Consider the following 25,553-nt stretch of genomic DNA (forward strand, 5'->3'; position numbering starts at 1 on the left):
TCATATTATTTCCACCAACCCATTCTACAATTTGGAGTTGACACCTCCAGGTTGGATGTCTAAGTTGTCCCTTGAGGAATATATCTATCCTCATGTATCCAGAAGACATGACATCCCATGCTCAATGATAGAGCAATACCGAATTTTGGATTGTGATTCAGTAAGCAGACAATGACAGATATATATAAAATAAGAATTCAGTATTTCAAAACTGGAGTCAGCTTCCAGTGTCACCAAATTCTTAGCATGTTGGGGGCTTGTGATGACACTTTGACTCGTTGCTGGCACAGAATACGAGGTTAGTCAGATTGCAACTTCAGGTCACACCAAACCTAGACCTGATAGATAGATATGCTTCCAGACATACACAAGCCTAATGCTTCTTTAAAGTTCATATAAACCCAGAAGAGTTCCCATAGAAGTATGATTTCTTTAGCTTCCTGCGAAAGTTTTTCCCTTTGTTACACTCTTATTGTTTGTTCATTCGACTCTTCTGACATTTGGTCTTGGGTAGCCCTTTCCAAGGATCCATATCACAAAGGGAGATCCTTCCCATAAGATGCAATTAGAATGGAACCAGCACTCGCATCACTAGCAAACCTCCAACCAAGACTGTCGATCTCTCAAATTACACTACCGACCAAACACCTAAGGAGTTATCTTGCAAGATTAAACAACATAAACAGCTAATACTCAAGACATGTTCTTTCAGGGTACCGCTCCTGAACAAAATAAAGGTGCCTACTGGAAATTTTATATCACTGGAACTACTAAAAATATATAAAAAAATAAAAATTTTAGCGACTTCAAAATATATAAGAGTAATTAATTTAATAAAATTATATAAAAAGTTTACCATAAAAAATAACTAAATAGATATTTTTTTCTCCTTGAAAATTTATGAGCAATTTAAAAAAAAAACAAATTATATATTAGATTCATATATAATTAGTCATAAAAGTCACTAATATTATCATAAAAATTATTTTCTTATTAAAAAATCATGGCATAACCGAATAATTTTATAATTACCATCTTAATCATTTTATTTAAAGTGAATTTTTTTCTAAAATTGAAAAAAATAAACAAAATAATTAATTAAAAAGATAAAAAAAAAAAGTGATGGGAAGCCTAAACTCACCTAGGCTTCAAGAACATGGCCCGAACATGCCTTGATTTACAAGGCTAAGCCCATATACCTAGCCATAAAAAATAAAAAAGCTGAAGCAAACTTTTTTTTTTTAGTTTTTTTTTTTTAAATAAACGGATGAAAGTCCTCCCATTTCTTTTTTTATAAATAGATCCAACAACTTATCACCCATTAATACATTTTCTAATCACCCACGGTATGAAAAAATAGGGTTCAAGTTCGGGCCATATAAACATATTTTCACTGGAAAATGCCACAAGTTATTTCAATTTTAAAACACCATTTAATCATTCTAAACATATAAAATTAAATTAAATAAAAAAACCTTTTCAAGCATCAATGTGTGTTTTCCAACATGTTACCGAAAACCATTTCCATTGATCTCTCTTCAATACAAGCACATTGACACCAAGATAGCTTTTACAAGATGAGCTTTTACATGATGGTCAAAATCCAAGCAGCAGGAAAAACATAAAGATACAGAGATAAAACTGCAAACTGGACTAAATATGGAAAAAACAAACCCTGAAAAATACAAAGATAAAGCTGCATTTTTCCGTGTCTAGGAACAGTAGGGAAAAAAAAAGAAGAAGCATTGCGGATGCTGCACTGCTTTTTTACAGGGAGAACCGTGTTTGAACACTCCAAATCTTTAGTTTTATTTGTTAATAATGAAATAAATTTTGTTAGTTATACACCATCTCCTTCAGAAACATTATATCAAATGAAAACCACTGTGATTTAATGAATAGTGAAACTTAAATCCATAAAACAAGTAAGAAAATAATGCTCACAGCAGATCCAATTCCAAGTTTCACAAGGTACATACAAAATGACGGCAAGAGATTGAGCCAGATAATAAAAGTGAACTAAAATCTATTAACCTAACAGGCGTACACGTTTTTTTTTTTTTTTTCAAAGGTAGAAAAAAGGAAAGAAAGAAGGATTGAAAGGGACAGAAAGATTGTTGCCGCCATCCCTCGAGATTTAACCTACAAGCTAAAGAATGGGGGCTCTTTTTATCTCACTACCTTGTAAAGAATACAACGCAAGCATGATCCTGAAGGATGCAAACAAGAACCAGGGATCCCCATGCATTTAATATGAATTTTGTGGCGCTCAGCGGGTCTTTGCATCTGCAAAAAGATTCCAAATAGCCTTCAGTTTCTAAAATGCCATTCGACCAGCAAGCCTGCCTTCCAATATTCTTCTGTCAATAGCTGCATCAATTGAGCTCATCTGCAACAAGCAACAACAATGAGAAGAAATGAATTGTGACTAGAAATCAGTTGGATAAACCAGATATTTGAAAGCTTGGTCCTATTGCGAAAGATGCCAAACTTTGCGAAAGAAGCTGACCTGGGCCAAGTCTGACTTCACTGTTCGATGATAAAAATAAATTGTAATCATGCTAGGAATGAGCAAAAATCTGTTGGGTATCATCTTGTTCCACCCAAACCCCACATTTCAAAGTCAAGCATAGAGAGAAGAATAACAACAAATAAATTCAAATTCTAAATAAGCAATACATACACTTTTGTTAACTGAGAATGACGTTAGGAAGGAGAATCCTCGATTTGATTCCAGCAAGCTTGTCAAAACAGTAATAACTAACTACCGACATAATTAACAAACATGACTAGTTGAATCATCTGACAACCACAAAGCGCCGGCATTGGCATGCAAACCACATAATTGCGGAAAACAAAAACAGAAACAGCATGCCCATCAGCCAATGGACATTAGAAGTCAAAAGATACTTGACTACAAGGCACATAACCATTTGCAAACTGTGGGTTTGTTGACAAGCTAAGAAAAAGAAAAATTGGAAATTCATACAGAAATACCTCTCTAAATAGGTAACAATGCGTAAACAACTGTATCTGAAAACAAAAAGCATAAAGCCTACCCATCTGGTTAGACGTGCAAACCAACTCCAAATAGTAAAGGGGTAGTCACAACTTACCTGGCTAGTTTCATCATGCACCTGATACTTTGGTAAGGACATTCTTCTTTCCTCCTGCAAATATTCAAACCATTAGCAGGTCTAACAATTGAGAATTTATCAGGTAAAACTGAAAGAAAGCATTCTTAACACAAACAACCTACCATGGACATTGCCTCATCATCCCAAACAAGATAGACTTCATTAACAGCTGGCTGGATGACAGGTGCCTTGTTTGCAATTACAGGGGGCGGTCCAATAGAAGGGCCACCAGTATTTGGACCAGAGGCATAAGAATGTGTATTGCCTAGTGTCCCAGATGCTATAAACAAATTGAAATGGGACATTACCATTCAGGGAGCAGCAAAATGCAAACTTAGATGGAATGATTGGTCCTAATAAAAGCAATTATAATAGAGTATGATCCTATGATAGCATGAAGGCTACCAAAGAAATCATCACACGCAATGAAAATGAACACTTTTTAAATCAACCATGACAAAAGCTAGACACAAGATCTGTTTTAATACCTTTTTTTTCAAATAAAGAGGATCTATTATATTATAAATCAACAAGGGGCCACAATCAAACCTGAAGCACTCTGAGTAAGGTAGCCAGTTGTCATTGAAGTATTGACTCCCAAATGCACATTCATTGAACCTCTAACTTCTGCAGGCGAGCTTGGTAAGAGACTTGTCGAAGGAAAAGGAGCAGAAAATGTTGAACTTTGAGGCAAATTATTGTTAACAGGGAACAATGGTTGTGATACAGATGGTGTGGATGAGGGCAGTCCTGGAGGAGTTACTTGTGAAGGTATGAGTGCAGGTGTCATGGTTGATGGCACAGGAGGCCTCACATTTTGTACAGGAAATAGTGGCTGCTGGGTATATGTGATTGGGGCAGGAGGAGGGATTGAAACTGCAGGATGCTGTGGCAACCAATGTTGTGAACGAGGAACCGGCCAACCAGCATGAGGAGCAGGTACAGCAGAATTATAACTGTAACCAAAAACCAACAAAAATATGATGAGAACTTAATCACAATTTTCCTCTGCACATAAATTGACACCATGAATCACTATATTTTCCAAATAATTCAAATGTAATAAAGCCATGTTGGATGAATCTGTTGTTTACTTTTATGGGGACCCCATAACCTTTGATGAGGGCAAGATTCAATTAGTTTTGAAAGCTGAGGACACAGTTAGTCAGAAGTTTCACTTTTATACTTAGTCAGGGTATATGTCACAGATTTCAAATCTTCGAAACAGAATCATGAGAAAATTCAGGACAAACAGATAGTTCCATAGTTTAACTGGACCGAGAGTACAAGGACCTGACCTAGGATCAAAGATGATCTTGTATTCTTTACAAGATAACATCCAAAGTTTGAGTAGTAGCCATATTAGGATAAGCATGAAACGCAGTTGTATGGTTAGAATCCTGGATTACTTGGTTTAATTAAAGCATATTACAGTTGTCATGAAAGGAGAACAACAAAAATATTGATGAAGAAAGTTGCATTTCGTTCATCTCTTGCTGCCTTATACTCAAATAAACACGATTAAACATCAATATCCTAATCTGGGTATAGTAGTCCACAAAAATCCTTCTCAACTAACCTATATTCTATTTTGAAAATACTTTTGTGAGATGAATGAAGCAAGAAAAATTAAAAAGTGCTTCAAAATTGCAGTCATCCACGACACTAATGAACTCCATTTCAATGCTTGCAAAATGGTGAAATATAAACATAAAAGAACAGCATTAATAATGATAATGAAGAAAGAACTACATTTCAATGCTTGCAAATGGTGAAATATTAGTATAGAAGGATGTGGTAATCTGCTAATAGTAGAGAATAGAGAAGAAATACATTGGCTGCATTGCAGCAAGAGGTCGTGGAGGATATCCAGCACCCAATGGTCCTGGCACCATACCACCAACAAGCTGAGCTGATGGAATATCCACTTTAGCAGCTTTTGATGGATTCTCATCTTCTGCCAGTAAATATAATATCAGTGAGAAGTAAACCAAATTTACGTGATAAATACCACAACTTCTACAATTAAACTCTTAGTACAGTAACAGAAACTGCGAGAAGACTCAGAACTGATAAATATATATATAAAAAAAGAAGCTAACTGTATCATGGAAAAATTAGAATTCAACAGTACCTTTAACTTTACCAAAATTGCAAAAATACAAGATAAGAAAAATGACATAAACTAGTTTATACTGAATAAAAAGCTCAGCCAATTTGCAAGTTGAGGGAATAAAAGAAAAAACTAAACAAATAAAAAGGTCTAAAATCCCAAGTTTCAATTTCAGCAATGATGACAAAACTCTAAGATGAAAAGATATAAAACTTAACAAACCAATCAATTAACAGAAAAGTAATGATGATAGGCAAGCACATACAATCATTGACACAAAGTAACTTATTGAAAACAACACCAGTCAACTTCCTTACCTTCTTCTCCATAGTGAGCAGCCAGAACATCAGGTGGGATTCCTTGCATTCCATATATTTCAATATCAGTTGATTCTCTTCCAGGTTTTGCATTGGGAACCCTGAACCAAATCCATCATATAGTCAGACAAGGTCACCTAAATCAACGTAGACCTCGTCAACAGCATAAAAAGCAAAAAACAATTCTGAATTTCTGATACCTAAAATAAAATAAAAAAATAACATAACATTCTCCTCAAGTCAATTTTCAGTCAATCTCACATACATATATCGAAAACCCCACAAAAGAAACGGTATTGAACAACAAGCAATGTACTGCAAGCAAGCTGGAATTTGTAATTCCAATAAACAAACATTTATAGCCGAACAGATCATGGTTTTGAAAAATAAATCCCAATAATGAAAACTGATGAAACCCTAATTAATCAAAATTAATGATCATTGATTCTAATTAATCGCATTCTCCGACTAGAACTAAAATATAAATAAAAAGGTAAGAGATGAAAAAAAAATGATAGACAGAGAGAGAGAGAGAAGGGGAAAAAAAGGAGCAGCGAGGCTTTTGGTTATTACTTGGTGACGGATTCTTTGTGGACCTGGAGAACGTGAATGGCCATGCCACCAGCGGTCGATAGCTTTTTATGGCAGACATGGCACTTGAAATGCTTGGCTTTCTGGTGCTGTACTAAAATCTTCTCGTCATCGAATTCCCTATCGCAGTAATAGCACCATACTTTTGACGCTGCTCTCTTCTTCTTCTTTCCCATTCTCTCCCAGAATTTAAATTTTCGCTTCTTTCTGCAGGAGCAGCTGATGATTCTTGTAGAATTTGGGCGGGGTTTTTTCTAGGGTTTCTAGGCCTTTCTGCTTTCGTCTTCCGAATCTGTGTTTTTATTTATCGGGTCGGATCTCCTGATTCGATGTTATTGGCTATTGGGAATCTCAAAGACACCGGTTTCCTTCCCGCGTACGGTCCAATCTGTTTAATAACCTGTTTATATTTTAAATTTTATTTTTAATATTAATATATCTAAACCATCTAAAATTATAAAAATAATTTAATTTAAAATTAAAAAATAAAAACTTTTAATTTGTTTTTAAATACTTGTGAAACGTGCATAATAAAACGTTTCGTACATTTATCTTCGTTTTTCATTAAGAAAACGCGTTTTCTTCGCAAGTTATTCAGTCCGAGAAGAGAGAGAATCAAGGCAACAAACAGAGAAGATGACCCCCCAAATCGATCGAGAATTCTAAAAGGTAAAATAAAACATCACCTGGGTTTGAATTATTATTGTTATTATTATTTCTCATTTGACTTGGTGTTTTGATTTTACTTTCCGAAGCTGTTCTTGATTGTGGAGATTTTGGTTTAACCTGGCAAACTGATTTTCTTTTCTTTCTAAAATATTCTTTGTTTAACCCATTTTTTTTTATAAAAAAAACAGTATCTGTTAAATTTATTTAACTGGAAATTGAACCGCTATTTTGCATCGAAGGAAATTAGGAATCATGGTTTTTTTTTCCTTCAGCAATTGAGGTTTACGGAGAACAAAAAATGAAAATCTAGATGGACCTGAAGGAAAGAGGGAGATATACCATTACTCCCTTTTTTTTGTATCCTTTTCCAAATGCAAATCGATTCTGTGTATGCATAGCTGGTCCTTGTACTTTGTCTTTCTTTTCATTGATGTAAAATGATCTATGTTGCCTGCAATTGAACAGGTTCTTGAAGTAACAGACTGAACCTAAAAGTAGCAGGACAGTCTTCAATGGGATATGTTGCTCTTACAAAAGATCGTATAACAGATTGGAAAACTGTAGTTGTCTTGCTTCACTCTACATGAGCACGAGTTTTGGTTTTTTTGGTTATATCTTAAAGCATAAGTAATAGAGTAGTTGGATTGCAATGGATAACATCATCAGTGAGAGCCTGCTTCGTCCCAATTGGAGAAAAGTCGCATATGGAGGAATGCAGCCTGGGTTTGATGATAATCATACTGACGAGTCTTTTCTTGAAGATATGGTCATGAATGCTAATGTTGTTAAGCGGGACATTCTGAAGGTGATGCAAGACTCAGTTTCTATCTCTCAGTATCTGTGCATTGTTACTCTTGTCAGCTTGGTTTGGGCTCACACCCTTCAATCAACCCTTGATGAAAATTCCCTCTTGCTCCTTGATGCAAGCCTTTTTGGATCAGGTTTTTTAGTTCTTCTTTTAACCAAAGAAATGCGTTCCTTGAATCTACTCTTCCATTATATCCTCAATATCTCTTTTTTCACAACTGGGTTATACATGTTGGCTCCTATTTATCACCCTCTCACAAGGTCCATAAGCTCGGACTCCATCTGGGCAGTTACTGTTACACTTGTCATACTTCATCTCTTCCTGCATGATTATTCAGGATCGACCATTAAAGCTCCTGTGGCCCTAAAAAATCCAAGCTTAACCAGTTGTGTATCTTTAAATGCTTCTGTTGTCGCTTCAGTTTTTATTGCGTCTCGCCTTCCATCAAGGCTGCATGTATTTGCCATCATGCTATTTTCCTTGCAAGTCTTCCTTTTTGCTCCATTTGTCACTTACTGTATCAAGAAATTCTCCTTCCGCTTGCACCTTGTGTTTTCTTTTGGGTTGATGGCCGTGACCCTGGCTCTGGTTTATACACTGCACCACTTACTTTTCATGCTACTGCTTGGTTTCTTGGTGTTTATAAGTGTTGTCTGTCCTTATTGGCTCATAAGAATTCAGGAATACAAGTTTGAGATCAATGGCCCTTGGGATGAGGCTAAGCTTTGTTTCAATGTAACAGATTGAGATTCTTTGATCTCTGGATGGGATTGATTGGAAAGCAATGAGATTAAATTGCTCATGAAAAAGGGGACTTGGTTCACTGTTTGTTTTGCAGGACGATTGGTTCATAATATGTAGGGGAATTGTTGTGGAATTGTTGAGGGATTAAATGTTTGAGCTTTGATCATTAGTCAGGTGTGATAGCAGTCCAGTTTCTAATTTAGTCTCATCAAGGATGTTCATGCAGAGGTAACCTCTAAAGTGTTCTGCTTCTCAAATCACACACACTCAACAATGCTGCTGTGTTGCCAACATCTTTTGATGCGCTAATTTTTTCACAGTTAAATCATTGAGGATCGATCCTCTGTATTCTGGAGGCTTTCAGTTGATTATGCATGGTTTATAGCTGTAAACCCCAACTCCATTAGCAAACGCGAGACTGGGTATTTTGGAGTTAGGGTTATGGAGTTACAATCATAGTTTTTTGCAACGAATGGGATTTATTTAGGTGAATGGAGTCATTTCAGTTCTCTGAATCTCTCCATGAAAGTTTGCTAGTGCTAGAACTTGGAAGCACGATTCGGAAAACTAGTAGTGCCCACTACAGGCAGGCAAGATTGTGCCATAGCCAGGAATTATTTAAAACATGGCAGAATGCCAATACAACTATTCATCGTTGCATGGCTAATTACTGGCCATTTATCCGCGATACGTTGCAAGTGTGATTCTAAATTATTTTTTAATATAAAAGAAGAATATGCTGGTATTAAGAAAGTATTTTCTTGCATCTTTAAAAAATTTAATTAAAAATTAAAAAACTGATATGTACTTTAATGAAATAAAACAAAAATTACATGAACTAATAAATAAAACAAATTTTCTTTTATCAAAATTTTTATTTTTAAAACAAAAACTTATCATAATCTTAAAAGCAAGTTTTAATAAAACAAAGTAATGAACTGATTTTTTTCATGCAAATATATTAAAATAAATATAACAATAATAATTTTGAGAAAAATCATAATGAAATTTTAAAAAATAGATATTCATCTATATTTACAAAATTATACATATTAGGTTCATATATAACTATTCAAAACATGAAAGGCTCAAATATCTTTTAAAAATGCATAATTAGATAATTATTTAAAAATAATTCAATTAAAAAATACAAAAAAAACAATGGGATTAAAAAAATAAAAGTACAGGCACACATGAACTTGACATGTATGCCTAAGTTTGGAAACTCAAGCCCGCATATATTTTTTTTTAATGGGGTAGTCATTCGCCCCATTTTAAAAGAAAAAACTTGGTGGATGACGCATCATTCGCTTGGGTAAATGATACGTCATTTATTTGTTATCTTTTTCGATCACTCAAGATGAATATCATGGTCCAAGTTTCACGATCTAAAAACCCATATTTCAATTATTTTTCACTTAAAAACATGAAAAAAAAGATCAAGTCATAAACCTCTATCACTCCATTTATAACAACATAACACATTCTAATCGACCTAAAACTCATAATCAAATAAAAAAATTATCAGGCTTCAGTTTAGTTTTTTTTAGCATTATTAAAGGTGAAAGCTATTTTTATCAAGCTTCTCTCAAAGATGAATTCATACACATTAAAATCATAATTATTGGTGGCCGAAATATAGTCACCTGAAAGTTTTTTTCTTAAAATTTTCCAATGGCTCTCTTTCTTGTATCTTTATGTAAACCTGTGATAAATCGCTTAAATACCACCAGGAAAATAATAAAAGTTTTATGAATTAATGGTGAAAAATTCAGTGTGAATTAGTGTAAAACCCTGAATGAATTAAAGTATGAATTTATACACAAACAATATCGACAGTTAGTGTAATTCATATTTAACAGCGTAATTTATAACTAAAAGACAATAAAATTTAGACAAATTTTCTTATGACAAGTGGAAAGAAAATTCTCAATTTATTAGTGTAATAATTTGGATGAGATAAAAAAATTAAATCAATACGTGAAAAGTGCCAACGATCAGGTATTTGATAGAAATAACAACTTGGACATTAAGGAGTGGCATTTTTGTAAATTTCAGGGGAAAAACCCTCCCTTTATTAGGTGTATATTACCTACAAGATATGAAAATAAAGGTTATGTAAATTATGCCTAAAAGGTAGAAATGAATGTTAAGTGAAAGTATGCCTAAGTACCAGGGAAAAATGATATGGAAAAAAATATGTTTTTGTCCCAAGAGTTTAATGTGAGAATTAAGTGGACCGGGATTTAATACATGACATTGGAATTAATCACAACAATAATATTAAATTAAATAGACTGTATAGACAAAATTATATATATATATATATATATAAAGTTCAACTCCTCTTAGAAAACACCTCGTCAAAATACGCACTATAACAAATGATATAAGAATCAGATAAAGTAACAGGAAAGAGTCATGGGAGAACAAGACAGGCTCCGATTCAGTCGGGGGCTTGTACCCTTCCATCCTCTCATCTTGTCTTATATTCTAAAACTCACATTCATTTCTTTTAAAACATGAATATCCAATTATTCAAGCTCTTCTTGGTCTGGTTAAATGAGCTGATACTATCAATTAATCAAATTATCATTTTGATACATACATTAAAAGCAATAAACCAAGATAATATTCATCAAAATATCAATAAAACAAGATATTAATAACAATAAAAAAGCACCTGACTCGTCGGCCACGTCTTAAGGCTAACAGAGCAGTGGACGCAAGGTCCACGTTTCTAGAGCAGAAGGGCTAGATAAATAATAATAAAAAAAAAAACAAGTAAGGGGACAACATTAACAAAAAAAAATTAAGAGTAAAGAGATGAAATGATGCCAATAATCATATAATATATTGATGAACTCAGTGAGTGAAAGTCGGAAGAGAAGGACAACAATTTCGTGCAACTCGAGTTGTAAGAAGCTTCCTCCAGCCCATACCCATGTGTCATGCTATTATGTTTGCTGGAGTGTATGAGAAGGTGCTCCCACTTACTTTATATATATATATATATATATATATATATATATGAAGTGCTCGTGCTCGTGCTTCCCTCGCCAGACATGCTAGATGCTCTCTAAAAGTCTGATGCTCTCCACGCGATTTCTTGTGCACAACAGCAACAGCAGCCAAATAAGAGAAACCAAACTACCTAGCCACACTCCCCTCCCTCATCGGAACATAACTATCAAACCCACTCCTCTCTTTCGATCTTCCAAACCTTCTTCTCCACCTAAACCCCTCTCTTAACGAAATGCACCCCTCTCTATCTAACAGTCACGGCAGTTGCTGGTTAGGGAGATACATGTAAAAAGAAATCCTCTACCTCTCTCTGATTCTACAGCAACAATAGCGACCTCCTTGAACAGCAGGGTTCTTGGATCCATCACCACCATCAAAACTTCTCATATCAGGCGTTCTAGATTTTTGGTTCAATCTACACTTTAAACCCTGAGGTAATGAAATCGAAAATCCCTCCTTTTTATTGCTGAGATCGTTTTTGTTGTTGTTAAAGCTTTGTCGTGTGAAGATATCGAAGGTTGGACTTCGATCTTGCTTAAAGATGATAGTTTGATGGGTTTTCGTGAATATTTAAAAGTATAAGTGGCTGCTTCTTAATTTTGATTTCAACTCTTAATCACATTACCTTTCTCTTAAACCGAACAATTTTTAAAGATTTCTCTAACTTCTCTTACAGCCAACGTTGTTTCAATCAAATAATTGGAAACTTGGCTTTTGCTTCTTCTTTCTTTCCTGGGGTTTTTTCGGCTCTGATTTTGAGTTATAAGGCTTTGATTTCTCTAGTCATTCATTATTTTCATCTGGGATTTTCGTGTTTGATTTTTATTTAATTTGATTTGAACTGACAGTTGGAAACTGAGATTGAAATCTGTATTGGGTTTTGTTTGTTTTTGAGAAATCAGTTGAAAAGGAGGAAACCTGATTTTTCTTTTGGTTCTTTTTTTCTCAACTTATTGGGTTTTGCTATTTTATTTTGCAGATTTTGCTAACTGAGATGAGCATGGGTTCAGAGCTGAATGAAACAGTTGAGGATGTGACTGAAAATCGGTAGTTTTTTAGTGAATTTATGTGAATTACAAAGCACTAGAGATCACTATTTAAAAAAAATTGAGTGATTTTTTTTTTGAATTAAATTGATGGTGATTGTGGTGCGACACAGGTGCTTTCCTGCTGGGGAGAATAAGGGGAAAGTTCCGAAAAGAATTCACAAGTCTGAGAGGGAGAAACTGAAGCGTGAGCAATTGAATGAGCTCTTTCTTGAGTTAGCCTCTGCTCTTGGTAAATTCAATGGTTTTTTTTTTCTTACGATGATTTTTGTATTCATCGAAAATTGGATTAATCTTTTAGAATTTTCTGTTCTTGAACAGAATTGAGTCAGCCAAATAATGGGAAGGCTTCTATGTTGTGTGAAACAACTCGTTTATTAAAGGATTTGCATACGCAGATTGAATCCCTCAAGAAGGAAAATGTAGCTCTCTTATCTGAATCTCACTATGTAACTGTTGAGAAAAATGAGCTGAGGGAGGAGAGTTCTGCCTTGGAACATCAAATTGGGAAACTGCACAGTGAACTTGAAATGAGAGCGGCTTCACAATCAAAGCCTGATCTAAATGTGCCTCCTCCTGAATTTCTGCAACCACCACATTTTCCAGTAGACTCTTTCAGGTTGCCTGCTGTAGATGCTGTTGCATTGCAGCAGACATCGACTGTCTTCGTGGTTCCCATCAGTCCTGATCACGTGCAAGGTTTTCCAATGGCTACCTCGAATGTGAGCAAACCACATCCTAGATATCCAACCGCAGCTGATTCTTGGCCGTCTCAGCTTCTTAGGGAGCAGCAAATTGGCAGGAAGGAAGTGTAATGGTAGGGATAGCAGTATGTGTAATCCTGGGGAATGAGACCATCCCCAACCTGTAAAAAGGTGCTAAAGTGCAGTAATTTACAGTAGCCTCATTATTGATGTCCTTTTGGAGAGTTGCCCATGATCTAATGTCTGTTTAGTTTTGGCTATTTTATGCTGTTCTTTCTTGTCTCTTGGTAGCATTGGGCCGATTTACATTAGTTTTTTCCTGCATACTTCAATTTTAGCACAGGTGTTGATATTGGCTTGTTGCATTAGATGAATTGCTCACAGATGATATGATCAGCACTTCATCATGCGATGTTAAAAGAAAGCATGGCATCTCAAATCTTTTGAATAAGAAGACGACCCCATGGCCCACAGTAATGTTGGTCGCAAGTTTGTGGATTTTTATTTGCGGAGAATGATTGATGGCGGTGGTATTTGTATATGTCTTGACCTTCTAGTGATAATTGTTCATATGCTCTGCCAAATGATATGCCTGGAAGCATAGCTGTGGCTGTTATTTGACACCACCAAATCTGTGATCACTGATCTCAGTTGCTTTTTGAAAGAAATTAGGGTTCTAATAACCTCCTCGCTTGGTTATTGCGAATTGATGATGATTGTTGAAGGGAACGAGGTATTTTTAGGTTTAATTGCTGATATTATTGACAAGCATTCTAGAGAAGCCTTAAACTATTGGCAATAAAGCAAAATTATTGTTGTATTAGTATTTAATACCCTTCATGATGTAATGATGTAATTGATAATAAAAAAAATAGAGTGGATAATATATATAAGAAATATTGTAATTGTTTTTTAAAGTATTATTTGTTTGGAAATATATTAAAATAATATATTTTTATATTTTTTAAAATTTATTTTTAATATTAACATATTAAAATAATAAAAAATATAAAAAATAATTTTAAGCAAACAAAAATTTTAAATTCTTGCCGGGCTGCATTTTCAAACACTATCATCATGATGTTATAATAGTTTAAAAATGTAATAATAATTATTTTTTAAAGTATTTAGTTTTTAAAAATATTTTAAAATAATATATATTTTTTTAAATAATTTTTATATTAACATATCAAAATATTAAAAAAATCAATTTAAAATTAAAAAATTAATTCTTTTTCTTGAAAAGTGTGACCACACGCTAAAACAAACTGTCACTTACGAGCATCTCCATCCACACTCTCATTTCTCCCTTCTATAGCAACTAAACTTTCTGTGCAAGAAGCCAACTTCAACGTGTCAAGGAGACCTCCAAGATGAAGATGTTTAATTTCTTGTCTTGTCCATTTTTATCTTCAATAAAAGCACTGCCATTTTTCCAGAAACCCAACAAGTTCCATTGTTGTTTTCCTCCACTTTTTTATTCCATTCTTGTCGTCGAACGTCCAGACGTCAGACCACCCCTTTGATGAACGATTATAACAAACAACAATAGCTAAAGAATCATTCAAAACTGTAACAAAAAAGGAACACTCCAGCATCATCTGTGATCGTAGAATTTTTTTTATTCTGTCACTGATGTTGTTTTGAACACTCCAGCATGCAGATCAAATCATCATATGACAGAACACAGTTAAATTGGTCGTCTAGGGGTGACAAGCCCGTAGGAATGGTGATCCATCGTAAGATGTCAGGTCCGCAGCCAGCCAATAACACTCACCATTCAAGCAAGCAACATATCTAATGTCACAGCCCTTGAAATCAATTGGCATGATAGCAAGAATCTGTGCTTAGACTACACACCCCAACTTTCCGAAATGACTCATCGTGGGTCGATAAAGAAAATTATCAAATCTTGACTACTTTAAAATCATCATATTTGGAATCAAAGCCAAATCCAATTGATGGGGAATCTCCAAGGTTGTAAATATATTATACTAGTCAACAAGATGTTTAGCAAGAAAATATAAAATATAAAAAGTTATTTAAGGAAAGCCTAGAATACATATAATTTTAAATTTTAAATAAGCAAATTTTAGATGCTTTTTTAATTGGTAAATATTGTTATAAGATGTTATGTGATGTTGTGTCAATTAAAACTAGTTATTTGCTATTTCGTAGACCATCGATTTTTACCTTTTTTTTAAAGATTCACTTATAGCCTGATAATTTATTTCCAGAAAAAAGATTTACTTGTTCTCATTTATAATTATTCATAATGGATTCAAATTTACTATTGATCATCTTCTTTCAATAGAAATTTTTCGGATATGACATTGTTTTAAAGTAGGTTCGAAGTTCATTTTTAACAAAAATGTTAAAAAATTAGGACCAAATATTTTGGTCTTTTTTCCTTTTTGCTCCCTTAAAATCAACTTTATTGTCTTTTAATTGATCATGATTACTTGAACTAGCCTTAATCATTCTCTTAAGTGAACGATTCTCTCGTGCTTCATTCCATAGAAACATATCTTCAAAGAGTGTAACATTCCTTGATTTCATTATAGTATTATGATGGATATCCTCAACACTTGACTTATATATAAGAAATTAATAAACATTATTATTGTATGCATATCCAATAAATACATAATCCACAGTTTTTGATCATATCTTGACCTTTTTAGGATCATATATTTCTATATTTGCAAGACACCTCCACACTTTAAAGTATTTGTAGGAAGATTTTTTTTACCTCTTTACAATTCATATGGTATTTTTTCTAACTTTTATGAGGTATTTTGTCAAGTATATAATTAGCAGTTAAAATTGTCTCTCCCCACAAGTTATGAGGTGCTCTTGAACTTATCAATATAACATTCATCATTTAGTTTTTTACATTCCACAACATCATTTTTTGTGGTGAATAAGGAGTAGTGAGTTGTTGGATAATACTATTTTGGGAATATAATTAACCAAATGATGCTTCATATTCTCCACCTTTATCATTTCTTATTGCTTTTACCTTTTTGTTAGGTTGATTTTAAACTTCATTCTTGTAATGTTTAAACATTTTAAGAGCTTCTTCTTTGCTTCTAAGCAAATAAATATAATAATAACTAGTATAATTATTTATAAAAATAATATAATATTTTTTTCACCTCTAGTTTGTATAAATTTTAAATCAATAATATTCGAGTGAACTAAGTCTAGTGGTTCACTAATTTCTTCAATTATTTGAAATTTTTTTTATGAATTCTGATTTTACATAAATTTCACATTTATGATTTTTCTCATAAATTATACTTGGTAATAATTAATGATTTATTTGCATAAAATTTTAATTCATGCCTAATCTACCATACCATATATCATAAGACTTAAGCAAATAAAAAGAAGGGGCAATCTTATTATTATTCTCATCATTGGTTATAATGGTCATTTTAATTATTTTATACTTGGTCTATTTATCATCATTTTTTTTCTTATCTTTATTTCTTCGTAATAGTTTTTTTTAGTTTCTCTTTTTTTTCTTTATACTTTTGTTTTTGAAAAAAATACTATTTTGTATTCTTTACACTTGAAATATTTATCACTCTGTACTTGGTCTATTTGTATCTTTTTTTTTTGTTCTTATCTTCATTCTTTTGTAATTGGTTTTTTATTTTATTTTTATTTTTTCTTTACACTTTTATTTGAAAAATTATTTGACAAAGACTAAGAAAAATGTGTTTCATTATAGTAATTGTAACATTATCTTATTTTTCTATTATGTTAAAAATTAGTTTAAGATCTTATATGTTTTTATTATTGTATATGATTTTTATTATATTTTATTATATGTAAGTATCAACTTTTTTATTCATATTAAAATATATTTTTTACTCGATATCAAAATATACCTTCATAATACCTACATATTAATTCTTTTGTGTTTGAAAAAAATTATTCAACTTGTAGCTAGGTGATCATTTTTTAACTCATGAGTTGAATAGACGCATTAACACTTATTTATTTATTTATTAGCACAAATAGTTCTTGATTTATTTAATTAAATACATGTATAAGCTTTTTTATTTATAATTAGAATTTGTTTTGTAAAAAAAATGCATTTGAAAAGCTTGCATTTTTTCTTTGCCAAAAAACAACTATCTAACCAGTGGCGAAGAGTGAGTCAAATAACTAGTTAAAAAAAACACTAAAAGCCCTCAGTCTTTTATTGTTCACCAAGACACATATTATTGTGGATTGAAACAGTATAAAGATGAATCTGCCCTTACTAAAAAAATGATTAAGCATGCAAATGTGGGGTAAGATTGTCTTTTCTATGAGATACATTTGCATTTGAAAAAATGATTGGGGACAAAATGGTCTGTTCAATGTTTTTTTGCTATAGTATAAATACTAATTTGCCCTTCAAGGCACACAATTTAAATCTTTGGGTAGGGGGTTCCTTGTCTTTTTTTAAAAAAACAAATACTCAAGTTACAGTCATTCCTTTGCGAGGGGAAAATAATATACATGTATTGAGGGGCTTCTCCGTGTTTTTTTTTAATAGTAAAAATACAAATTTAACCTTGGATTTTGAAAAAAACTAAGGCCGCATGCAAGGTTTTTTTTGTCTTCTTCATATGGTTTTGTTATAAATCTCAAGTGGGGTCAGGGTAATTGAGTGTGTGTGTGTGTGTGTGTATATAAAATAAAAAATTATTGGCGCGTGCTTGTGGGCACCACCCGTGCCTTTTGGAAGGCGCGTGCTTTACCCAAACGGCATCGAATGTCATCTTCCAGGGCGGCATTCGATGCGCCTCACCACTCCCATCACGGTGGTGAGGGATGTGTGCAGAGACGGCATGTGAAGGAGCTCTGACCGGAGGTTTTTCCCTCCCTCCCTCTTTCTCCTCTCTCCTTCTAGAAAACCGTGCTAGCCATTGCAAAAAACAAGGAAGTCTGACTCTTTATTTGTTAAGTTAAATTAGGTCATCATTCTTTTGATTGCAATGTATTTGACCTTGAATCATTTATTGAGTTAATTTTTTTTTTAATTTCATCCCTTCACACTTGATTTTATATCAAATTTGGTCCTCATTCTTTTAATTGCAATGTATTTGGTCTTGAATCATTTATTAAGTTTTTTTTCTTCAAATTCGTTCCTTTACACTTGATTTTTATATTAGATTCGGTACTTATTCTTTTAATTGTGATGTATTTGGTTTTGAATCCTTTATTAAATTAATTTGTCTTTGGATTTCACCCCTTGAAATTTTATTTTTATATCAAATATCCTCTCATAATTTGGTTTTATTTTATTTTTTTTGTTAAATTTGGTTCTCTTCCTTTTTAAATCTATATTTTTTTTCAAGTTTATCCCAAATTATTTTGGTTGGTTAGGAATTTTACATTGTTATTTTTTCGAATTTGACTTTCATGTTGTGATCCGGCCTCATGATCTATGTCACAAGTTCTGAAAGTTGGGCTGGATTAGCTTCATTCATTTTGAATTATTTTCTTAAAATTTCATCCATCATAATTGAGTTCGTTGAAAATTAGTATTCTTTGTTTTTTTATTTGTTTTGGATCCATATGTTAATTTGATTTTTTTTCAATTTTACCCTTTAATTCAATTTTATTTTGTCCTCTCAATTTTTTTTTTCGAATGAGGTCTTTATTCTCTTAATTGTTATTTCTTTATCCTTTAATTTTTTTTTAATTTCATCATTCAACATTTTATTTATTGGGATTTGGTCTCCTAGGTTTTTCTCATTGTTTATAAGCCCTACTTAGGAGTCAATCTAGGACAATTATCAGGTCATAGGTCGAGCGAGTTGACTCGAGTTAACCTAAGTCAATCAAATCCTTTTGTTTTATAAAAAAGATCAAAATGATACAATTTTGAAAAAAAAAAAGAGAAAGGAAAATAGTAAATGGGTTTTGACTAGATTTTCCCTGGGTTAACCGAAACATGGGTCAACCCGGATTTTTGATCGTCTTACACCTGATAATTCTCCCCCAGTTTCTTTTGAAACTTGGTCTGGTCTAAGTTGAGAGTCACGGGTCAACCTGTCAGGTCGAGCCAAGTTTTAAAATAGTAACTTTCCAGATGCAATGCTTTCAATTTAGTCAGTACCTAGGGTTATGAAGTTAAAAAGTTTACACAAGTTGATGTTGTTTTTTTTCCCAATTATAGCTTTTGAAGTTGTTCGTTTTCTTTTTTTAAAAAAGAAGTTTTGTTATTTTCTTCAGTTTTCTTTTAAATTAGGTTATTCATATCTCATTATTTAGGTGAGAGGTTTATCCGGGTGATCCAAGTTTATTTTGAAGTCCTTTTTTTTTTATCTTTTTTTATTTTGTTCTTTAAAATTCAATTCTTTTTAAAATTATTTTTTTTATTGGATTATCCTGTCTGGATGATCCTACTCTTGAATTTTGATAACCTCACTTGATTTTATGATTTTATTGGTGCTTTGTTTTTAATATTTTATTTATTTATTTATTTTTATTTCCTCTTTCTGCATTTTATTTCCTGATGATCGACTATTGTTATTTTTTTTTAGTTTTCTTTCTAGAATGTCAGGTCATAATTTTTTTTTTTCATTCTTTAAAATACAATAATAGTAATTGAGCGTTTTTTTTTACATTACAAAAAAATTAATCTGGACCCACAACAAAACGCATGCAATCTATCTAGTTTATAACTATACTTCTAATCTCTCGCTCCTGTCAGTTTAGTTAATTCTTGCATGATATCCAAGAGCTCGGTCTCGCCAGTGTACACTAATAGAACTCCCCCAAGCCACCCACTATATACCTTAATGAAGACCATCAGCATGGGATTTAAGTATAACAAAACGGGTTCTTCCGATGTATAAACTAATAATTCCAACGGCTTTTGCTCAAGGAATTTTGTGGGGGAACTCAGGATGAACTCACCAAACTTTGGTCCACCACGGCTGAAAAGTTCCAAAATCCTCTTCCTTTTATGTTTTGAAAACTTCAGAGCGCATCGTCATAAACCATATTTGGGTGTCTTTCACATATGGACTGCACACAATTAGATGTATTCAGAGTGAAATCTGCCTCGCCAAATCAAATGGGTTGACTGGAATCCAAAATTTCTTATCAATGAGCATAGCGTTTGCAAGAAAGCTTCCCAGCTGCCGACTAACTTGTGAGAATGTTTATCAAAGTTCAAACTCACGAAGTTATTATCAAAGTATCATTACCAATAATCATTGCATGAGCAGTGTCCTCCTCGAAAATGATGGAACCGAGTATGATCTGTAATAATTACTTGTCTGTTATAAACCCCTGAAAGGATCTTGGCAAAATTGTGGCAATCAACACAAATTCTGAGATTCTTCGCTATTCTGATTGTCGTGCCTGGTGGTGTTGCAAGAACTCCAAAAGCTATAGCCAACTTCTCACTATGATAAGAAAGAACATACCTTTTTTCTTCTGCATCTAAATTGGGCAACTCGGATGTTATTTCAGCAACATAACCAGCAATCTTCAGCTGCTTACTAATCTCGTCCAACATCTCATAAATCTCATCCTTTTGTGGATGAGAAACATCATCCACAACAAACTCATGGACCTTACCTTTCAATTCAATTGAACTAGAGGCAGGTGTGGTTTGGATCCCCTTCTCCTTCATGAACTTCCTCAATTCTGTCACCTTCTTCCAATTGTCAACGGAAGAATACAAATTGAACAATAAAACATAATCACCAGCCTCTTGAGCCTTAAGTTCAATCAAATGTTCAACAACATGTTCTCCAAGTATAACATTGCGATGAATTCTACAAGCCCCAAGTAAGGTCCTCCATATGGTTGAATCTGGTTTGACCCTCATTGACATTATAAGCTGATATGCTTGATGAAGCTGACCAGCACGCCCAAGAAGGTCAACCATACATCCATAATGATGAATATTTGGCACTATCCCAAATTCCTTGCTCATTCTAGCAAAGATAATCATCCCCTTGTCAACCAACCCACAATTACTACAAGCGGACAGAACTCCAGTAAAAGTCAGATCATCAGGCAAAACACCCATTTTTAGCATCTCTTCAAATGCTCCAATAGCTTCTCTCCCGTATCCATTCATAGCAAGACCTGAAATGATGGCACTCCATGTAACCACATTCTTATTGTGCATGCCCTTAAACACACCAAAAGCCTTGTCCAAATTCCCAAACTGCGAATACATTGCTATAAGCGAATTACACAAGTTGGTCGCATTATCATACCCTCGTTCCACAATATGACCATGAACCTTCTCACCAAATTCTAACGCACCCAAGTTTGCACATGCTTGGAGTAGAAGCAAGCACGTTACATCATCCGGTTCACATCCGAGCTCACCACTCAGCATACCATCAAATATTACCAAAACATCTCTAGTCCTACGATTACGCATATAACAAGATATTAAAACGTTCCAAGCAATAGTGTCTCTTTGACGCATTTCATCAAACACTTTGCAAGCTTCGCTACCCTTATCGCAAAGCGAATACAAATCCATCAAGTTAGTAAGCAGCAAGCTATCAGATTGATGCCCATCACTTAAAATCCTTGCATGAACCTGTTCACCACCAATTAACGAACAAATTCTAATATAACACCTGATAACAAAAGATAAAGATACAGGATCTGCACGTAAACCTTTTTTTCTCATTTCTTGGTACATAAAGAACCCTTCAGTAGGAGAGTTACTCATAGAATAAGCTCTTATTAATGTGTTGTATAGAAATACAGATGGGTTCGGAATTTGAGAAAAAAATTGGCGGGAATATGAGATATCTCGGATGGGAGAGAGTGCCATGCGAGACAAGAAAGGGAGAGAAATGGCAGGGTAGTGAAGGAGCGAGTTGCGGATTAGATAGCCATGGATTTGGAGCAAATGGGACTTTTGGGTGCATGATTTTATGAGGGAAATCAAAGGTTGGTGGCTTTTTCTTTCAAGGCTTGAAAGGAGAGGGTTTGTTTGGTTTTGTTGATGACGATGATGTTCTTGGAATTGTTTTGCAATTGATGGAGGTGTTGTGGTGGTGTAATGAGAAAGACAGAGGTAGTGTTGGAGATTGAGAGAGGAACGGTTTGAGTTAAAGAGATGGAAGGCTGGTGTCATTTGATGCTTCTTTGATTTCTGTTACCTTTGCTCAAACAGGTTTTTACTTGTTTTGATTGGAGCAGAAGCAGGGTTTATGTTTTGCTACCAACGGCTAACCAGGTTTTGTTCGCTTCTGGGTCTGCTGTTGTTGTTTATAGAGACGGGGGCCTAAGCCCTGCCCAAGAGATCAAGGATTTCACACGGGGTAAAGCGATCCTCGCACTATCATTGAATAACAAGGAATATATAGATATCTTTAGCGTATTTTTCCAAAATATTTTAGAAATTGACCCTCTTAAATTTGGATGTCTTGGTTAAACCTGGCCAAGTCGACTTCAAGGTTTTTTTTTATAAAGAAATAATTTATCTAAAATAATAATATTTCAGTTTTTTATTTATTTAATATTTCAGTTTTACATGGTATCAAAACCAACATCTAACTATATATGTTTTCCTCATCCTCTTCCTCCTCCTCCTATCTTAGTTCTGAAATTCAACTTTTCAATCATCCCTCTATTCTTTTCACATCTAATATAATCACTGTACGTCAAACTTAATCCTGATAATTAATTATCTTCTCAAGAAAGCACAAATGGTGCCTTATTTCAGAGATCAGGATCTCTTCGGATATCTTATATAATGGTACCATACCAACACCAACCCAAACCATTTCTATCTCTGACAGTGGATTTATTTCTGAAATACTAAATCTCGTGTATGCTTAGTGGGTATGACAGTTTTACTTGGTTTTTGAATAAGATTATATTTGTTTTTTTTATATTAGCATGTGTTTTTTTTTATGCAACCCTATATAATTTTTTTTCTTTGAATTTTATTTAACCACTTCCTTATAGTTATTTATTTTTATTATCATTTAATTAAATAAGTAATTAGTTACAAAAAAATAAAATTAATAAACTCAATCGGGTCAGGGATCATAAAGCTATCAAATATCTTAGTTCGCACATATCTCTTATCTTTCTGGTTCAATCTTTAGTTAACGTTCAATCTTTAGTTAACGTTGACAATTTTTTTTTTTCATTTATGAACATATATGATTTTTAATTTATATAATTAAATATATGTGTTAGTTTTTTGATTCACAGTTAAAAACATTAGTGTAAAAAAATACATTGGAAACGCCTGCACATTCCTTTCTTTTTTGCATTAAAAGACTTTTGATCCGACCCACGCGGGTAAACGAACTTGATATTATTTTATTTAATATCATTTAATTTTTATTGCCTTTTCAAAGAAGATTATGAATATCTTTTTTAAAATTAGTAGGTATTTTTTGTGTGCAACCCACCATAGTTTTTTATATATATATATATATATATATTTTATTGTGGTCATCTATTTTTATTATTATATAATTAAAAAAAATAATTTTTTAAAAATAAAATTATTAAATCTAGCGGCGTCCATCACCATAGTTGCAGGCTTGACATGTTAAACCAGTTTGACCATTGTCAATCTAAGATATCGTTACTTCAATATTAAAAAAAAAAAATCTTGAAATTTTATTTTAAATCAAATCAAGTTTTGACCAGTTGTCTATCCTTGGATTATATATCTTTTTCTATGTTTTTCTCTTAATTTTACAATATTGTCATCGGTGGATGTTGGAATTTCTTTTTATATTTGTTTGTGTATGTAATTTTTAAATTATTTTCTTAAACTTTTGCATTAGATTTTGAATTTATAATTATTATTTCTATTACTGACAATTGAAAGGTGAACGGGAGAATGAAATGGGGGAGGTTGGAGGGTCTGCCTTATCGGGAAATTGAGTATTGGAAGGAAATGAGAGGCTTTTACTAAGACCACCGAGCGAATGAAGAAGAGAAAGGTTTTGTTTGAAGCAGATTTGACTGAAGGGAGAGGAGGCGAAGGTACTATCGAACAATGGTTGGGGGCTGTACGAGCCTACGAGGGCTCTCCTGAATGACAAGGGAAATCTCTATCAACTACGGGAAATGAAGAGTGAACGATGGCTTGGATTTCATGATGGCTTAGGCTAAAAGGGAAAGGGCTTTGACATATTGGCTTTTTTTTTTATATTTTTTTTATTGGACTCATAGCATAAGTACCACAAAAATAGTAGAATTCTACGTAGTTTTGAAACTCAACCCGGTGGTCGATCCGGTCTAATGACCGGATCACGGGTCAGATGGGTTGACCCGGGTTAACCCGGGTCAACCCAAAAAAAAAGAGCCAGAGAGAGTTAGAGATAGAGAGAGGTGTTTTTTTTCCTGTGGCATATATCTATCCCTCTCTTTATTTTATAACTCCCCTCTCATATACATTAACAGTCTGTTAATAACAGGTGTTAAATTTTAACACAAATCACCCACTCTCTCTCTATCTCTCTAGCTCCAATGGAAGCCTCGGCAAAATCCTCCACAAGAATTCAAAAGACCCCAAGCCCCAAGAAAGGATAAGGGTCGAGATTAGGGCACATTTGATGGAGAAGCCGCTGGATCGCGTTTTCAGGCAGGGGTGCCCTGCTGCTGCTGTTGTGAAGAAGAAGAAAATGAGCTCTTTTTTTTGTGAATATGGCGCTGAGGTGAGCTCTCTGGTAAGGCTTTTGAGTGGATACACAGATGATAGAAACGTTGTGGTGATTCTGTAGAGAGCGAATCTCAAGAATTGGACCTTGATTTGCAAGTGCCAAGTGGTTGGGAAAAGTGCCTAGACTTGAAGGTAAATTGGTGTTTTTATCTGGGTTCCGTTTGTTTCTTGAGAAAATATTAAAGAAAAGAGCATCGAAAGGGTCTCAAAATATTATGATGATCATCCTAGCCTTTTGATGTTTCATGAGATCATCGAAACAGAGTTTTTGATGCTCAAGAAGAGATTTTATATGTTTTTCATGCCTGTTTAAAATTATGATTTTTTCTTCATTTTATTTTCTTTGAATTGAAATTTAAGGGCTTTACAATTTCTTTCTGTTGGTGCGAAGATATTTTTTTATTAAATGATTTACTTTGAAATCCTCTACTCTTTGATATCCTCAGTTTGGTTTATGAGAAAATGTAGAAATAGGAAATGAGAGTCTAAAACGACGTGGTTTCACGTCCATGTATATTAAAAAAAAAAAAAGAGAGAGGCCGGGTCTCAGCCGGGTTTACCCGGGTCGCCTGGGTTCCGGGTCGACCGGGTTTCTCCGGGCCAACTCCCCAACGGGTTTTTACTTAGACCCGGACCGGTTCCAGGCCCGGGTCGGTCGGGTCCCGGGTTGACCCGCCGGGCCGGTTCGGGTTTCAAAACTATGGAATTCTAAACACC

At 33.7% G+C, this 25,553-nt stretch overlaps 4 protein-coding genes across 6 annotated transcripts; 2 read left to right on the forward strand and 2 right to left on the reverse strand.

The window, feature by feature from the left end:
* Nucleotides 1-1,865: 1,865 nt before the first annotated feature.
* LOC7456069 (protein SUPPRESSOR OF FRI 4) lies at nucleotides 1,866-6,542 on the reverse strand. Of its 3 annotated transcripts, XM_002304291.4 has the most exons (7): nucleotides 6,141-6,540; nucleotides 5,568-5,668; nucleotides 4,971-5,094; nucleotides 3,687-4,093; nucleotides 3,260-3,417; nucleotides 3,117-3,170; nucleotides 1,866-2,389 (listed from the first exon to the last, which is right to left on the reverse strand). In XM_002304291.4, the coding sequence occupies exons 1-7, from the start codon at nucleotides 6,332-6,334 to the stop codon at nucleotides 2,318-2,320; spliced, it is 1,110 nt and encodes a 369-aa protein (XP_002304327.2). In that variant the 5' UTR covers nucleotides 6,335-6,540; the 3' UTR covers nucleotides 1,866-2,317. The 3 variants fall into 3 exon arrangements, with proteins under 3 accessions (XP_002304327.2, XP_024453792.1, XP_024453791.1); XM_024598024.2 differs by having other exon boundaries at nucleotides 1,866-3,170; nucleotides 4,971-5,091; nucleotides 6,141-6,542; XM_024598023.2 differs by having other exon boundaries at nucleotides 1,866-3,170; nucleotides 6,141-6,541.
* A 149-nt stretch (nucleotides 6,543-6,691) lies between these two features.
* LOC7471613 (phosphatidylinositol N-acetylglucosaminyltransferase subunit C) lies at nucleotides 6,692-8,888 on the forward strand. The gene is made up of 2 exons (XM_002303306.4): nucleotides 6,692-6,827; nucleotides 7,293-8,888. Exon 2 carries the CDS (start codon nucleotides 7,477-7,479, stop codon nucleotides 8,380-8,382), a length of 906 nt encoding a protein of 301 aa, XP_002303342.3. The 5' UTR covers nucleotides 6,692-6,827; nucleotides 7,293-7,476; the 3' UTR covers nucleotides 8,383-8,888.
* Nucleotides 8,889-11,414: 2,526 nt separating this feature from the next.
* On the forward strand, nucleotides 11,415-13,413 carry LOC7461965 (transcription factor bHLH47). Its single transcript, XM_024596842.2, has 4 exons — nucleotides 11,415-11,837; nucleotides 12,383-12,450; nucleotides 12,563-12,681; nucleotides 12,771-13,413. The coding sequence occupies exons 2-4, from the start codon at nucleotides 12,398-12,400 to the stop codon at nucleotides 13,262-13,264; spliced, it is 666 nt and encodes a 221-aa protein (XP_024452610.1). The 5' UTR covers nucleotides 11,415-11,837; nucleotides 12,383-12,397; the 3' UTR covers nucleotides 13,265-13,413.
* A 6,307-nt stretch (nucleotides 13,414-19,720) lies between these two features.
* On the reverse strand, nucleotides 19,721-22,467 carry LOC7461966 (pentatricopeptide repeat-containing protein At3g47530). The gene has a single exon (XM_002304228.4). It carries the CDS (start codon nucleotides 22,278-22,280, stop codon nucleotides 20,370-20,372), a length of 1,911 nt encoding a protein of 636 aa, XP_002304264.3. The 5' UTR covers nucleotides 22,281-22,467; the 3' UTR covers nucleotides 19,721-20,369.
* Between the last annotated feature and the right edge of the window lie 3,086 nt (nucleotides 22,468-25,553).

This window comes from Populus trichocarpa, chromosome 3 (genome assembly GCF_000002775.5).
Source record: "Populus trichocarpa isolate Nisqually-1 chromosome 3, P.trichocarpa_v4.1, whole genome shotgun sequence".
In the NCBI taxonomy this organism is placed as follows: Eukaryota; Viridiplantae; Streptophyta; class Magnoliopsida; order Malpighiales; family Salicaceae; genus Populus; species Populus trichocarpa.

Coding starts and splice junctions, on each gene's coding strand:
- LOC7461966 (XM_002304228.4), bottom strand. CDS start 22,280: ATGACACCAGCCTTCCATCTCTTTAACTCAAACCGTTCCTCTCTCAAT.
- LOC7471613 (XM_002303306.4), top strand. CDS start 7,477: ATGGATAACATCATCAGTGAGAGCCTGCTTCGTCCCAATTGGAGAAAA.
- LOC7456069 (XM_024598023.2), bottom strand. CDS start 6,334: ATGGGAAAGAAGAAGAAGAGAGCAGCGTCAAAAGTATGGTGCTATTAC. Junction 5,669..6,140: donor CACAAAGAATCCGTCACCAA/GTAATAACCAAA, acceptor GATTTGGTTCAG/GGTTCCCAATGCAAAACCTG. Junction 3,171..3,259: donor ATGATGAGGCAATGTCCATG/GTAGGTTGTTTG, acceptor GAATATTTGCAG/GAGGAAAGAAGAATGTCCTT.
- LOC7461965 (XM_024596842.2), top strand. CDS start 12,398: ATGAGCATGGGTTCAGAGCTGAATGAAACAGTTGAGGATGTGACTGAA. Junction 12,451..12,562: donor GAGGATGTGACTGAAAATCG/GTAGTTTTTTAG, acceptor GGTGCGACACAG/GTGCTTTCCTGCTGGGGAGA. Junction 12,682..12,770: donor TGAGTTAGCCTCTGCTCTTG/GTAAATTCAATG, acceptor GTTCTTGAACAG/AATTGAGTCAGCCAAATAAT.